The sequence below is a fragment of the Trichosurus vulpecula genome, chromosome 6 (assembly GCF_011100635.1).
Source record: "Trichosurus vulpecula isolate mTriVul1 chromosome 6, mTriVul1.pri, whole genome shotgun sequence".
Taxonomy (NCBI): Eukaryota; Metazoa; Chordata; class Mammalia; order Diprotodontia; family Phalangeridae; genus Trichosurus; species Trichosurus vulpecula.
Window position 1 is genome coordinate 30,486,887 of NC_050578.1, and position 17,251 is coordinate 30,504,137.

Below are 17,251 nucleotides of genomic sequence, written 5' to 3' on the forward strand. Positions count from 1 at the left end.
AGGCTTCACCAACAGCCCAAAAAGGTTAAGAACCCCTGATTAAGAGAAACCAGAAGCCATGAGACAATTGTAGATTGTTAACACCAGCGAAGAATCAAAATCCATTATCACATTAATAGAGTCGTAGTAGTGGAAAGGGAGTTGACCTGAGAGACCAGGAGATCTGAGTTCAAGTCCTATTTCTGGCATGCTTTGTCACCTTGGACAAGCCATTAACTTCTTGGTGCCCTCAGGTGACCCAAATGGGCAACGGTCATGGATATGCACTTATACACTTGATACAGGGAGTTTTCTTACCAAGAACTCCCCGTGCCAATGAAATCACAAGTCTGGACTGAGAAAAAGAAACAAATAAATAACAAGTTGATTCTGGAGCCAAAGTCAAGCCAGAGTCCATCTCCTTCTGTGGTCATTTAGTTCAGGAGAGCTCTGATCTGTCAGACAATTAACTGCTTTCAAAACCTTTCTGAAAGGACATGAGGGTAAAGAAGTGTTTTATAAAAATCTGAATAACTGACTGATGATATTCACTTTTTCTCTTACAAGACAAATACGAGACACAGTGAACTGGATCTTCAGTGAGCCAATGTTGGTTTATTATATCAATGTTTTTCGGGATGCATTTTGGCCAAATGGAAAGCTAGCCCCACCAACACCACCCAGGAGTGAGGAGCAAAGTCAGGAAACTAAACAGAGAGCACAGCAAAAACTACTTGAAAACATTCCAGGTGAGTCTTGTGTGTGTGTGTGTGTGTGTGTGTGTGTATGCATGCATGCATGCATATATATGCGTGCACATATGTTTGTATATACATCTATATACACATATGTATATATACATATACACAGTCAGAGAAAAGAATAACAGAGAACTAAATAGGAAAAAATTTGCATTAAATTTTGGTCTCTGTGATATCACCCTTAAGAAAGCGTCCAGAGAAAGGTGGCCAAGAGGATGCAGGCATAGAAATCTTTCTAAAGAAGGTCATCCTAGTTTAGGAAAAAAAAAAAAACTTAGGGGAAGCAGGTTATCAGTCTTCAAGAACTGTCTCTGAAGTCAGAATATCTAGGTTGAAATTCATCATCTAATACCACCAGTAGGATTTTGGGCAACTTACTTAACTTTCTTGGGCCTCAGTCTCCCCATTTGTAAAATGAAAGAGTTGACTAAAAAATTATGATCAATACATTGCCAATCATAACTTTAGCAGATTAATGAACTATGCCACTATCTTCTTGGAAAATCGGTGATGGAGTAGAGGTGTAGAATAAGGCAGACATTTTCAGACTTGGCCAATGTATTGAATTATTTCTCCTGAAAATATGCATATGTATGTCCATTGTTGTTTTGTTGTTTTCAGTCATATTCAATTCTTGGTGACCCCATTTGGGGATTTCTGGGCAAAGATACTGGAGTGGTTTGCCATTTCCTTCTCCAGCTCATTTTATACATGAGGAAACTCAGGCAAAAAGGGTGAAGTGACTTGCCCAAGGTCACATAGCTAGTAAGTGTCTGAGGTAGATTTGAACTCAGGAAGATGAGTCTTCCTGGTTCCAAGCCCAGTGTTCTATCCATTGTGCCACCTAGCTGTCTCTTTTATTGTGTGTGTGTGTTTGTATATTTGTGTGTATATGGATACACACACATATATACATACACAAAAATACACATACATACGCACATACATATATACATATACAATTCTATCTATATATCTCTCTCTTTATATATACACATATATTATATATATACACACATATATATTTTATATATATAAAATTTATCAAGCATCCATGATTTTGGCAGTGTGAGTTCTCCCTCAACCAACCAGACAATAACCCCTTTAAATCTTAGTAGACAGTATTTTTGTGAGTTACTGCATGTCTCCAACTCAACGGATCCAAAGCAGAACTTATCTTTCTCCCCAAACCTTCCCCTCTTCTGAACTTTCCTGTTACCCACCATTCTAGTAGGGTGTCACCCTTGATTTCTTACTCACACTCACATATCGAGTCTTTCACCGTGTACCATCATTTCTGCCTTCACAACATCTCTCATATACTTCTCTGCACTCATGTAGCCACCACCCAAATCCACATCCCTACCACCTCATGCCTGGAGAACTACAATGACTTGGTCTCCTTGCCTAGGGTCTTGCCACACTTCATTCCATTCTTCTCCTCAGTAAACTCCAGTGGCTCCCTGTTGGTGCCAGGATCCAATATAAAATGCTATTTGGCATTTAAAGTCTTTCACAACCTGGTCCTTTTCTACTTTTCCAGTCTTCTTACATGTTACTTTATGATCCAACAACATCTTTGATTTCCCTAGAATCCAGCACTCCATCTCTTGACTCCATGCCTTCTCATTGGCTATACCCTATACCTGCCATGCTCTTCCTCCTCACCTCTGCCTCTTAGCTTCCTTCACACCCTTCAAGATTGCCCAAATCCTCCCTCCTTCTCCCTCCTCCTCACCAACTTTCTCTCCCCTGTTTCTTATGCTTTCCCTCAGAAATTATCTCCCATTTACATTATATGTGTCTTGTATGCATATAGTCGCTTATATGTTGTCTTCCCCATTAGAATGTGAGCGAAAGCCTTCAGGGAAATGATTGTGTTTTGGCCTTTCTTGGTATCCTTGGTGCTTATCACAGTGCCTTACACACAGCAAGTGCCTAATAAATGCTTGTTGCCGGACTGATTAGTTGTGACCAAACAATGGACCTCCTTCTGTTGGTGGGCCTCTCAATTAGCCAGGCTAGGCTTTGGAAGGTGGACACATAGTATGTTGCCAAGACTATGCATAAATAGTGCCTTTCCAACTTGGTAGAATCTGCTACCTCTGGCACGTAGGAGGCACTTAAATGGTTGTTGAGCTTAATCAAATTAAATGGCTAGAGTTTAGCATCATTCCCTTTGTGTTGTGATGAGGGTTCAGAGGGGGCCATTAGTTGGGGATCAGTGCTACATTTAGGAACTTAATTTATAGGTGATGAAAATCAAAACTGCATTTTGGAAATTAAATATGGATAAATTTTGATCTTAAAATTTTTTCATGGCTTTTCTAGCAATTTTTCCTCTACTCCTCTTACTTGATTTTCCAATCATTGAGACCAATTCATATTTTTCTGGAAGGCTTTTGATGTAGAATCTTCGACTTTGTTGACTTTTGGTTGTATGTTTCGATCTTCTTTGTTACCAAAAAAAGATTCTGTAGTCTGAGTCTGAGTCCTTTTACGCTGCTTGCTCATTTTCCCAGCCAGTTACTTGACTTTTGAGCTTTTAGTCAGCATATGACTGCTTTCAGAATGGAGAGTGCTTTGTCCCAAGCCTCAGGGGTTTTTGTGCTGCTGTTTTCAGAGCTACTTCTAGTCACCACAAGCTCTGCCACACCAGCGCTCCTACTCCCCCAAGAACCACTAATCAGGACCACGACCCAGATCTAAGCAGGGCAAAGCAAGAGAACCCTGCCTCAGTGCCAGCAAAGTGCTCCCTGCACTCCTGCTCTGATCAGCCGCTTGATTCCTCCCACTGTGTGGGCCAGGGATTTCGGAAGCAGCTGCCACTGGAACTCTGGAAGCAGCTGCTGGAGCTTCCTGCTGCTGCCGCCCGCTGCCCCTGGGGCTGGGGCCAGACAGCATCGTTTTCTCACTCAGATCCAGTAGTTTTCCCACTGACCTGCTTCATTGTCTTTGGCATTTGTAGGTTGAGAAGTCTGGTAACTGCCACAGCTCAGTGATTCAGGGCCCTTAGGCCTGCTCCTCCCAGTGGCCTACTCCGCCCCTGGTCTGTCCTGGAGTGGCCCACATTGGGCTGTGCTCTGCTCCCAGCACAGTGCCTTCCCAGTGACCATCCAGGCTGTCCTGGACTGGAGACCTGCTTCCCTCTGTTATTTCGTGGGTTCTGTAGCTCTAGAATTTGTTTACAGTCATTTTTTGCCGGTGTTCGGAAGGGCTTGGGGGAGAGCTTAAGCGAGTCCTTGTTTTCAAGCAGTCATCTGGGCTCCAGCCCTCTTTTCTAGCGAATTTAAAGCAGCAGTTCTTAACTTGGGGTTGATGAACTTGGTGGGTTTTTTTTTTAGAAAAATATTTTGTTAAATATATTTCAACATATAATTGGTTTCCTTTGTAATTTCATGTATTTTATTTTATATATTTTATACTGAAAACTTTTAAAATGCAGTTTACTATAATTTTGAGACATTTCCAGATGGGCTGATCATAGGTTAGCCCCATTTCTCAATGTTTATATACATAACACATACAATTTTAACATCTTATTATGTATTTGCTACTCACTAATAATTATGTGCTTTGTTATCAGCAGAAGTCTAAAATATAATTTTTTTTCAGATATGCTCCAGAGCCTAGTTGGACAGCAAAATGCCCGTCATGGTATAATAAAAATATTCAATGCACTGCAAGAGACAAGAGCCAATAAGCATCTATTATATGTGAGTAAATTAAAGTATAAGTAAGTCAGGGATTCCACAGTTCCCATTTGAATGCCTGAGATTTGCTCATTTTAATTACACCGTACCCCTTCCTTCCATCCCTAGCTTCTCATGTGACCATCCAGTAGAGTGCATTACATGTAACAGGCATTAAGTGAATATTTGTTGAATTCAATCCATTTATTGTTTTTTAAAAAATTTTTGTGATTCAATTTCAAGACATCTTAAAATAAGTGTCAGACTTTCACATTTGGTCTATTGTATTCAATCGCCAACCTCTTCTCCCCCACCCATCCTGAGAATTATGATTATGTTAGACTCAGAGTGCAGAAGAGACACATTTTTTTGGAATATGACCAATGAGGGAATTTTATTGTGCTTGTCCATACATATTTGTTATGAGGATTTTGTTTCTGTTTTTGCCTTTTTCTTTCCCGCTGGAGTTAGAGGCAGAGAAAATAGATTTTTAATTTCAAAAAAAAAAAATTTAAAAGATTTTTGGTTATGAGATATTTTACAATAATTTGATCATTATTAGCAGTTCAAAGAAAGAACTCAGCCCTATGCTGAATTCTGATCATTTCCTGTTCTCTGTGGCCCCCCTATTTAGATGAAAAAATTGGAATTTCATCAAGTTCCTGGAAAACCTCAGCGACCTATTTTTCTTCTTTTCCTGTTTCAGGTGCTGATGGAACTGCTGCTAATTGAGTTGTGTCCTGAGCTGAGAATTCACTTAGATCAACTGAAAGCCAGTCAAGTTTGAGGCTCCAAAAACACAAAAAGCCGCTAGAGAAATGTCTGTGTAATAATAGACATGACAATTATTTTCCTCTTTTCCATAGAGGGCTGATTGAGAACTATATTGGTTTTTATTTTCAGTTTTTTTTCTCTTAGTTTTATGTGAAGTAAACAGACTTGAAAAGATTTGATGCCGTAGTCAGATAGAAAATACGCCACTGTGTAATTATTGGTTTTTATTTAAATAAACAGCTATATAAATACCTTAAATTTCAAAATTCTGGTTGAACATCATGATTGTCGATGTAAGTGATAAAAATCTAGGAAATATTTTAAACATTTATGGAGATGGTTTTGCTTCAAATGGCAAAAGCCAATGAATGCTATTTAGGTCATCTCCTCACTAAGGATTCTAAACATTCCTTTCTCCTTTCCTATGTATCAGAGAGCATCGTTGTGCGATACTTTATGTGAAAGCTATTGTTTTTATTTTTACCAAAGATTTCCCATAGTTTGAAGCATTTGTAAGCAATAAATAATGAAAAGGACCCTACAGAGCTACAGAGTCCCAACACTTTAACCAATCAATAAGTATTTCTTAAGTGGGTGCTATAGAGAATACCAAAAATAAAAAAAAATCCCAGTCCCTGCTGTCAAAGAGTTTGCAGTCTAGTGGGGAATGGTACTTCAAAAATATCTGACCCTCATTCTCCAAAGTTTCTGCAGTTGAAAAATTCATCGCCTTGTAGCAAAACTCATGTTAAGCCTCTCCAAAATTAACTAGGCTCGTTCTCTAAGGATAATATATAATTGTATGTAGCAATACAAGGTTGGAAATTGCAAGAACCAAGGAGTGCTTGGGGTAAGCCACGCTGTGGAAACAGAGAAGGGAGCAGTCACTTCTGGTTGTTATTCATCCTTCATTCTTGAAGGGGACCGATGTCCTCATGAGAGTGATGCCTTGACTTGCATGTGAATTATCATCAGCTTCACTCTCTCCTCCAGAGTCATCAAAGTCATTGAAGTCTAGTGGCTTCTAGTTGATGTGGTTAGGGAAGCCTTCCTGGAGGAAGGAGGATGTGAATTATACCTTAAAAATGAGTAGGATATGAAAGGATTAGGTCATCCTAGGTAGAGAATACTTCAGAGAGTTGCAAGGATTTGGATATATCAAAGACAAAGTACAACTTCAAAATATGTTCCAGTGACCTGAGTTGAAGTCTTGCTTCTGATGCATCCTGTGTGATCCAGGGCCATTCACTTAACCTCTAAAGGGTCTAGGGCCAAGGATGGGGAACTCGTGGCCTCAAGACCACATGTGGCCCGCTAGGACCTCAAGTGCGGCCCTTTGATTGAATCCAAACTTCACAGAACAAATCCTTTTTGTTGGGGACTCCAGGCAATTCTCTAATACTACAAGTTACAAAGAAATTACCACCTTGCGTTGGCAGTGGGAACATCTTTATCTGGAAGTTTGAAGTTGGTCATACCAATGATCACCGGTCCAGTCCCTGGCTTAATTGCTATCCTTTGATTTAACCTATGGCTGTTAAGTTGAATCCTACAAATTAGATTTCATCAAAATTGGTTTATCTTTCTAATTCCAAAAGACCTCGATTCAAGTCATAGCCTTGATGCTTCCTTAACACCTCACTTTCCTCATCTATACATTGGGAATAACACTTGCCTTTTCCACATAACAGGCTTGTTGTATAAATCAGAAAGCCCCTTATATTCTCTAGTGTTTTCTAATGGAACTACAATCTCATTTGTGTCGCTATTCCTTCCAGCAATGTATGGCACTACTCATCCGTGCCTACCCAATAAGTGTAACTCTCCTCTTTGTCCTCCCACAAGTCCATCACAGGGGTCCATCTACCCAGTTATTAATACTAAGTGGATACCAAGGGAGCACAGAGCATCTCTCTTGGTACTCTCTTTCTCTATATGACTTTCAGTCATATGTCTTTGGAGACAGCCTTTACCCCACTTTTCCTGGGTAATTCCTTGATTATGTGTGTGATCTGCTTTTACCTACTATGTGCCTCTTCATTGTCCTTTGGGTGATACTTCATTCTTCTGAGATTCACAGCCATGTAACATGACCAGATCAATATTAGTGTTAAAAAGATGGGTCTCTTTTTCAAGGAGAAATTCATGGTCATTAAAATAACCTTGTGGCTTCCCCAAAGCATTCCAACCTGTCTTTCCCCCTTATTCAGTTCTGGGCCCAACTTATCCATTTCCAGTGTCTGACAAGACGTATGTACTAATAAACCAGTTCTGTGGGTTGTACTGCCAGCAGCAAATTATCCTCCACAGGCGTTCTTCATCCACCTGGTTTTCACGAGTACATAGTCAAACCAAACCTCTTTGAAAGAGCATGGATCTCACAATGCTCTGAAATGTTCTGTCCCAGGGGTTCTTCCACCTGTGAACTTTTAAAAAAATGTTTTGGTTACTGTGTTTCAATATAATTTGTTTCTTTTGTGATATTATGTATTACATAGTGATACATTTGTAATTTTTAAGACTAGCTATGCATTTAAAAGAAACGGTGTTTTGAGAAGGGGTCCATGGGCTTTCCAGACTTCCAGAGAGGCCCAGAACACAAAAGCAAGCTTTTTAGAACCCCTTTTTAGACTCTGATGCAGTATGTATCATGTCATTCGTAAACAGGAGCATCTTGAGAACCCGCTATTTATCTTAGACTCTGTCTGAGACCTTTTCTATGACAATGATGAACAATTTTCTTGAAGATATGTTTTTGTGTTATTCACTTTGCTTGATATTTCATAAGAGTTGTTGAAAAAATTTTTATTGTTCCATATTTCAAATTATCTTGGATGATTGTGACACATGGGAGACAGTTTGTTGAAAAGTCTTTAGAGCAGAATTTCCCTTCAAATATTTTTATAGTCAGTAAGCACAGTGAGATCTTCTTTTCTCTGGATCCTTCAGTCAACTGTGTTGACTATAAATATGTAGAACAGAAGAGAATTTTGGGAAAATCCTGCTTGTTCCTCTTTCCTGCCTTTATCAAGGATGACATCAGTCTATGTAGATTATTCTCATAAAAATTTAGTAGCACTGGAAATGTTTGTGTCCAGAAGTTTATATTTTCTTAGTCCCCTCTTTTTGGCAAGAAGGTTCTTCTTTATGCCTTTCATTTCTTTTCTTCTTTCAACTCCCATGAAAATCAGTGCCCTTTTGAGGAATTATGATGGAATTTTGATTCTGTCACCTCCAGCATAGACTTCTTTGTGTCCTTGATCTGCGGGCTTTTTCATCTCTAATTCAGTCCCATTTCTACATTATCAGGCAGCATTCTGGGGAATATATTATGTTTCATAACATTATATATACATGATATATGTTTCACAACATTACTAGCTATTAAAAGTGTTACTATTTCTTTGAAATAAGTGCTCACCTTTCCATAGAGAACTGCAAATATTCTTGTAGAAGCTTTGAAAATCTTTTGGCCTAACTTTATAATCTGACAATCTCCAACCACAAGGCAAATGTGCTAGTGGAATGGACTTAGCTCTTGCCTAGTCAGCTAGAACAAGACCGTTAAAATATTTGGTCATTCTGTTTTGGTGGAGCTCCAAAGCTGAGACCAAGAAGTTTCATTTTGACCCTTACTCAGCTTTTGAGAAATCATGAGAACCTAGATTCACTGAGTTATCTATAATTCAGGGCCTCATTCCCTGAGGGCATGTGGATATTGCTGCCTAAGACTGTTAACTGAAATATAAACTATTTTATTAGTGGGCATTAAAAATTAGACTATATGTGGATTTTTGAGACATAACTGAGACACTTATTAATATTGACTGAGTTTTTTGTTATGTTGGGTAAGGGAACTGGGTTTATAAAGTCTTGGGAAGGAAGAGAAGCCTGGTGGAATGTAGACCTTTAAAATATTTTAAGGCATATTATTTGAAAATGAAATGCATTTAACTAAGAAAAGCTCTTTGAATAATTGGTTTTTGAGATATTGGAGCATGTAACTAAAGAAACTGTGGAATATTAAATGAGATTTTTAAAGAAGGGAGACAACTCATTTTCAGGAGTAGTTTGAATGTGGTTTTGCCCAGAGGTAGCAGGATGACCACTTGAAAACATCCATTAGTCTCAATATTAAAAATCCTTTTCATCCCTTAAGGAAATATTTAATATTGAAGTATTGAATAATTAAACTGTAAAACAAACCATTTTTTTACTGTCAAATACCAGCCAGTACTTTTAGTCCATCCCAAAGATGAAATTCATTCTTCATTAAAATCATCTAGGCATTAGGATAGCTATAGTTTTGCTATAGTCTTGCCAGAGATGGCATATTTGTCATTTCCATTGGGATCACATCATTTACATTACTTCAGTTTTTAGAAATATTTATCTTTTTGTCACTCCTTTTCTCCACAAGTTTTATGGAAACCTTATGCTTTTATAGTAGTAATTCCTTGGCTGTGCCATGAATTCCATCTTTTATCAAAGAAAAGTTTAAAAGATTTGCTTTTGACATTGCGTTCTTTCCACTTTATAACCTTCCAAAACTCTACCAAGGGGAGAGAAAGTATGTTTCTTCATTTGTTCTTCAACACAAAGAGTTTTATCCAATCTTCTAAAGCAATTATTTTTGGAAATTGATGATTGTGAGATTTTTTTTTCCTCCTCTGTCACTGAAATAGAGCATGCTTATGCTCTATTAGAGCTACTTTACAAAACAGCATTTACTTTCAGTTTTTATTGTTGAATGATTTGACTCATTTTAATCCCATATTTGCCCCTGTGTTTGTTACTAACTCCACCTGTTGTCAATAGTTTTTAAATAGTAATTTAGTGCATTTGGAATTTAGTGCATTTGGTTAAAATACAAAGGAAAAAAATCTTGCTTCATTTGATTACCTCCAACTCTTCATAAAGTGGCAGCTGTCTGCAGTAGAATGCACCAGAAAACAGAATTTTATTTTTATCTATTTTAATTACCATCTTAAAATAACAATATACAGAAGGTTGCAAGCAATAATATTTTTTTTTAAAAACCCAACAGTTAATAGTAATTTCAAAGAACACAGGAGGTTACTTCTCTATGTAGAATGTGTTTTTCTACATGGAATGGTTTCTGTCTAGTCCCAGGTGGTACATCTCTTGGGGTCTCCCAAGGACTTCATGACATTAATTTGTGTTTTATATTGTGAAAGAGTGTTTGAATTGAAGAACACAGATGGTGTCATAAGTAACATGCCCAGGTGAGTTAAACTCCTATAATTAGATACGCAGAAAAATGAAATATAAACTACTACAAAAAAAGTACACACATAGTTAGGAGTTGCTCATCTTTGCTATTATGTATCACGGCTTAAATTTTCTGACGAATAACCAAAGAGTAAAGTTCATCAGCTAGTGCAGGACACAGACGGCATGCCTAAAATAAAACAGACAAGGGAATAGTGTATTGTTTGGCTGAAAATTCTTGAACTAGTATTTTACATTTAAATTTTATATAATTTTATTAAAATACATTAAATTTCAAAGTAATTTCTTAATACAGATTTATTTCTATACTATTTCTCCAAAGGAACAGGGCAAACTCAAAATCCAATCCTGACTGACAAGGAATATTTCAGCTTCAAAAGACTAAGTGTTCAATAAACCTGTGAGTCATCTAAGACAGGGAAGTCACACCAGGGCCAAGATAAAAGTAACTGTCAAACCCAGGGTGATGTTCTTTTAAATTATGATATATTAAAATAAATGAAAACGGAAACACTGGGCTTTTTGACCTGAAACATGGACAACAGTGAAAAGAGCAATGGATTTAAGAGTTAGAGGACCTGAGCTTGAATCTAGTTTCTCCTACTAACTTTCTTTGTGACCTTGAACCAGTCATTGGACATTTCCGGGCCTGTTTCCTTGCTTGTAAATAAGGAGGCAGTTGGACTTTAAACTGAAAAGGAAGGGGAAGGGAGAAAACTGCCTGCCTGCCTCCCTCTCTCTCTCTCTCTCTCTCTCTCTCTCTCTCTCTCTCTCTCTCTCTCTTTATAGATAGATAGATAGATAGATAGATAGATAGATAGATAGATAGATAGATATAGATATAGATATATATCCCATATTAGGTACAATAGCAGCTACAATGCAGGAAAAACAACCTCTGCAGGGATGCCCAGGGAACCACATGAGACAAAATCTAAGAAGGAAGCTAAGCCCTCCCCCTTCATTCTCACATACAGAATATCACCTTCAGACCCATAGAAATGATCAGTTTAAGCCGAGCTGTGTAGGTCAAATTTTTTGAGAGAAAGAAATGAAAGTTTTGTTTTATAAAGTCACCCTGAGGGCTTCCAATTGCATAGAAAATAATCACTATAGAACCTCATCTACTCTGCTTTATAATTTTAATGATGACTGATTTTCAACACTGCACAACTCAGAATTTTCTTGTAGACAGCTGGAAGTTTAACAGTAATATAACACCACCCACACCCAAATCCAAGGCTTTAAAGTCTTAACTAGAAAAAGAAAAATATTTGGGGGCAGTTTCCCATTTGTTCTGATGCATGCCTTGGAATAGTAATTTCTGGCTTCCGCTTCATCCTTTGGGACACCCAAGCCAAGCTGAAGACATCTCGCATAGTAGAAGGAAGCCATCGCTATGCCTTTGGTTATGTATTCAGGAAGACAGTCAGTTATTTGGGCTATTGTGGGAACATCATAGCTGACATCATATCCAGAAATCCTGTTACGGAAATGGCAAAATTAGAATGAAGTCTAAAGTGTTCACTTCTCATTTAAGCATTAGAAGCACCCTGCGGATGAAGACCTTTTGCACAAATCAAGTTCCACATGGAAGGAACTTCCTGCATATCCACCTCTCTTCAGAAACAGGACTGATTTTATGTACCTGGGGGAGCGGGACGTCTAAGCGATGAGGTGCTATAGTGGGGAGTCTGCATTCCAGTTCTGGTATTTATTAACTGGGTAACCACAGGCAGGTCACCTAACCTCCTTAAGCATTAGTTGCCTCATTTGTAAAATGTAGATACTACTTTTCGTACTAGGCAACTCACAAGGCTGTCACGAGGGAACAATAAACAAACACACGTCAGATCTACTATTGTTATCCCCACCCTCCCCCGCCGCCCTGCTTGGTATTACCAGACTAAGCTCTACAAAGTAGGAATACTAGAAAAGAACATTCGAGGCAGGGTGGTGTGGAGAGAGAACTGGCCTCAAAGCTGCCCTGCCTTTGATATTGCGTAAACCTGGGCACAGCTGCCCTTGCATTGAGCTCACAGACTGCAAAGAAAACCCCACCTTGCAATGGTAGGGGGAGCTTCCTCACCCAGGAGGGGTCACAAGCCCGGTCCACACGCACCAGAAAATTGTTTTAAGAGAGTTAGATGTCCCCAAGCCTTTTAAATGTAAATGATTTTGTATCTGAAAGGTCCAACTGACCTTTGCCTGACACTGTTGTTTGCTCAGGGGGAAATGCTGATACTTAATAACTCTCTTTCCAACTGTGGGGGCCACTGAGGTAAAAGCAGTTCCAAAATTCGACCAAAGGCGTCATCTGAATCATTGTCTGAACACAGCTGTTCAAACTGCCCTCATCTACAAAAGAATCAGGATTTTCTGCTCAAATTCGTACCGGATCAGCTCTTCACTATCAATAATGACAGATTTCTTCAAGAAATACTTTGAAAGGGAAAAATACGTTTTCTTTTTCCCTCACAAATGTCCTATTAACATTTTAAATTCCAAAGGCTCTCACTTCTCAGGTCTAACATTTCCTGATAAATGGTTTTGTTTTTTTTTTAAATCAATTAAAAAGCACCTACCTTTCATCTCTTTACTGTAATTATATCTTTATAGAATCTTTTTGACTTATACTAAGACTTAGGACATACAGGACCAAAAAAGTTTGGAAGTTTTCCTTTGAAATGTGGACCTAGATTAGGGGTGCTAGAGCTGGAATGAGCTGGGTACAGGCAACTTCATGGTCCAGGGGACAAGTTTAGGATTGATAATGGGAATTTGGCCCCCTATACTCCCTTCATGGGGCAGCTAGGTGGCACAGTGAATAATAGAGCACCAGGCCTAAAGTCAGGAAGTCCCATCTTCCTGAGTTCAAATCCTTCCTCAAACACTTACTATTTGTGTGACCCTGGGCAAGTCACTTAACCCTGTTTGCCTCAGTTTCCTCATCTGAAAATGAGCTGGGGAAGGAAATGGCAACCCACTCTAGTATCTCTGCCAAGAAAACCCCAAATAAGACAATGAAGAGTCTGACATGACTGAAATGTCTCAACAACAATAACAAAAAAAACCCCTTAACTACTATTTTTAACCAGTGATAGCCCTTACCTTAGAAGAGGGTTTTGTGTGTTTGTGTGTATTATGGACCACCCCTTTGACAGCCTTTGACAGTCTAAAGACCCCTTCTCAGAATAACGTTTTTAAATAAAATACATAGGATTACAAAGGAAACAATCATATTGAAATAGTTATAAACATATGTATATACATACATATACATACAAACATATACACATGTGGGATCCATGAACTTGTATATGTGTATATACACACACCTATATATAACATATAACAAGTTGTATGTGCGTGCATGTATATAACAAGTTCATGGACCCCACATATATATGTGCGTATATGTATGTACATATGTATATACATATATATTTATAACTTTAAATATATTTTCCTTTGTAATTACATATATATATATATATATATATATATATATATATATATATATATATATATATACATACACACACACGTACACATGTACACGCACACACAAGTTCATGGACCTCAACTTAAGAGCCCCTGCTTTAGAACGAGTGGCAGTTAAACTAAGTGGCCACAAACAGCTTCACTTCTTTCCTTCCTGAGGCAGAGCCCCATTCCTATCACACCAGGGCTCTACTGCCAGATGAGCTGGTGGGGATCCATACCAGCTGAAAAGCATCAGGACCACCACTGGTTTTAACTGCCTTCACCACAGAAAATGACTAATATCCCCAAATGGATGGCTGTTTGATTTTCTCTTGCTACTCCTGCTGGCAGTGATGAATATGGCATGTTGGGATAAAGGCATCTCTCCAGAGGCTGCCTTTAAAGCTATCTTGTGGATCTGTCTGCAAACGTCCAGTTACCTACAGCTCTTGCATGTGGAAGAAGGGAATATTAGGTCTCCATGTTCTGCAGATGAACGGGCAGACCCAACACTAAACTGACTTTCCAACATATCCTCTGTTGAACAGAGGTAATGTTATTGCACCCTCCCCTCTCCTCCCCCACCACCCTAGGCCAAGACACACTTAGAGAACACACAGCATTCAGGTCTCTATCTGGAGCCAAATTCCACAGAAAAAAATAAGGAATTTTGTCGTCTTAGAAGTAAGTGAATTCCTGATATGTGGTGTGCAAAACTATAGAGGTGAAGCTTTTATGGGCCAACCACTGTCCCTGGTTCAGAAATGGATGCTGGCCTGCTGGAGACCTCACCATTCCACAGTCACAACAAAGCATCCACCAGGGTACCACAGTGGACAGAGACTAGCTCTGGGATCAGAAGCCCCACGGCCCAGTCCTGGGCTTGGCCACTTACCACCCATGTGACCTTGGACAATTTGTTGGGCTGTTCTGTAAAATGGGAATACAAATACCTGTACTACCTGTCTCCACTGGTGCTTGTGAGCTGTCAAGTGCTACAGAACATGAGCTACAAGGACGCTGATTGAACGAAGATCATTAGCAAATATTCTCTGAAATGTTTTCATTCAAATTATTTACCTTTTTGAGAAGGTGACACATTTTGTAAAAAACTTCATTTTATAGTAATATTCGACAAGATGGCCTTGAGCATAGACATTCCCACGGTTGGCGGCTTGCCTCAAGCACTGAAGGGCAGCATCAGTATTTTGAGGGATACCTTGTCCATAAAAGTACATCAGACCAAGCGCGCCCTGGGACTCCAGGTTTCCATTGCCACAAGCTTCTGAATGCCAAAAAAATGCCTAAAGAAAAGTACAATCACAACTTGCCATTAAAAAATAACTTTGGAGCTAATACTTTAAGTGAAGTATGTGGTGGGGGTGCGGGTGTAAAGAGGCCTTTTCTTGGCCCCTTCCCCCAGCTACTACTGGCTTCCCCTCTAAGATCATCTGTGATCAGTTAATGTATATGTCTTGCATGTACCTAGAGAGAGAAATTTCTTCTCCATTAAAATAGAAACTCTCTCTGGATAGGAACTAATTAATTTTTGTCTTTGTCCCAGTGGTTAGGGAGTGTGTGTATATACGCGTGCGTGTGTATACATACACACACACACACACACACACACACACACAGAATCTGGCAGGTGCTTTGTAAATACTTGTTGACTGACTGGTATAGGAGAAAGAACAGCAGATCTGGAATCAGGTGACGTCGGATTGATGTCAGCTTTATCACTAAATAGCTTTGTGACCTTGAGGAAAAAAAAATTCTTACCCTTTCTGTCCCTCAGATCCCACATCTGTAAAACATGAGCAACAGCTGCACATTGTAAATTGTCAAACTAGAGAATGGCCTCATCACAAGAAAGGCTTCGGCCTTGGGGCTTCATCAAGTCTAGCAGACACAGAGGAGTGCATCTTCTGCCTTGGGGAAAAGGAGTATCCACACCAATGAAATCACAGGTGGCCAAAGTACTAAAATGTTAAGTATCACTGTCATGGAGGGCAGCTAGGTGGTACAGTGGATAAATGCCAGGCCGAAGTCAGGAAGATTCATCTTCCTGAGTTCAAATCTGGCTTCAGACACTAGCTGCGTGACCCTGGGCAAGTCACTTAACCCTATTTACCTCTGTTTCCTCATTTGTAAAATGAGCTGGAGAAGGAAACAGCAAACCACTCTAGCAACGTTGCCAAGAAAACCCCAAGTGGGGTCACGGAGAGTCCAACAGGACTGAACAGAAACAGGCAATGTCATTCATTTAGGAGCACATTAGTACCTTCCATGCACATTTTTGCCTAGCAGTGCACTGATATGCATTCCTATGATAGACTGCAGAAATGTTCTTACCTCTTTTACTTAAAACATTATGTAATGATAAAGAGAGGATTATCTTTTCCAGATTTGTATTAGTCTTCAGTCATTTCCCTCATCACTACCAGTCACCAAGGGGCCTAATCTTTCCATGTTTTCCTGTAATCTTCCCCAAAAGGAATGGAGAAAGAGGGTGAGCCCTGGAGATACTTATAATGAAACAGTGAATACAGAGTGAAGAGTTTGCCAAGGAGATTTCAGAGGAATGTTTAAAAAACTAAAAAGAGAAGGAGGAGATGAAAAGTTTAAGTGGAAGTTAGCTCAAGTTGGAGATAAAAAGATGGCAGACAATAGTAGATTCATTCCTTTAATCTGGGTTCCTTCATGCAGACAAAGCAGGGAGTGAGCTAATTAGTGAGAATGAAAAATGCTTGAACAGCATATTGAGTAATTTTGAATTGTGGTTTATATCTAGATACTTCTAAGTGACTAACAATAATTCCTCTTGGATGGCCTTGGTTTAGTGGTAGGTACCCTGAAAGACTTAATTTTTGCCAAAAAAAAAAAAAAGAGAATAAAAAAGATTTTCTATTACTTCTCACTAATAAGATCAGGAACAATAATGTTTTCTCCCTTCCAGTATTTTCCAGTTGATGTTTCTACTGCCAGCCATAAATAGGAGAGACCATGTTTCTTCTGGAGTTTTAAAGTTTTTTTTTTCTTTTTTAATAACATAAGAAAACCTACAGAGCATTACTGAGCATACCTTTCCTATCAATGTCAGGCTAATTCCCCCATGGAGATTTTGCACTTAATCTAAAATGTTTGATTGACTGAGACTTGTTCTCACCTCTTTAAGGTATCACGGCATCATTGGCATCATCGCTTACTCTAAGGGGGAAGTGGGGCTACTGGTTTACTTAAGCAATTCTACCCCTGGACTCATAGGCCATTAGAGTTATTTGGAGACCTTAGAGATCATCTAGTGCC

At 39.0% G+C, this 17,251-nt stretch overlaps 2 protein-coding genes across 6 annotated transcripts in view; one reads left to right on the forward strand and one right to left on the reverse strand.

Moving 5' to 3' along the window:
- Positions 1-5,472, forward strand: part of SNX25 (sorting nexin 25) — a 252,808-nt gene extending 247,336 nt beyond the window's left edge. The window contains exons 17-19 of the mRNA XM_036765361.1: positions 547-728; positions 4,356-4,456; positions 5,139-5,472. Of these exons, the coding sequence (XP_036621256.1) occupies positions 547-728; positions 4,356-4,456; positions 5,139-5,219 (364 nt within the window). The 3' untranslated portion in view covers positions 5,220-5,472. The remainder of the gene's footprint in view (positions 1-546; positions 729-4,355; positions 4,457-5,138) is intronic.
- Positions 5,473-7,991: 2,519 nt separating this feature from the next.
- The window catches only part of LOC118854408 (LRP2 binding protein), a 40,571-nt gene continuing 31,311 nt past the window's right edge, over positions 7,992-17,251 (reverse strand). For 2 of the 5 annotated variants that reach the window (XM_036764768.1, XM_036764767.1), the window contains exons 7-8: positions 15,026-15,249; positions 11,589-11,942 (exon numbers count right to left, since the gene is read on the reverse strand). In XM_036764768.1, coding sequence (XP_036620663.1) covers positions 11,663-11,942; positions 15,026-15,249 — 504 coding nt within the window. In that variant the 3' untranslated portion in view covers positions 11,589-11,662. Of the gene's footprint in view, positions 8,524-10,138; positions 10,629-11,588; positions 11,943-15,025; positions 15,250-17,251 lie in introns of those variants that run through there. The other 3 variants (XM_036764770.1, XM_036764769.1, XM_036764771.1) reach the window with 3 other exon arrangements.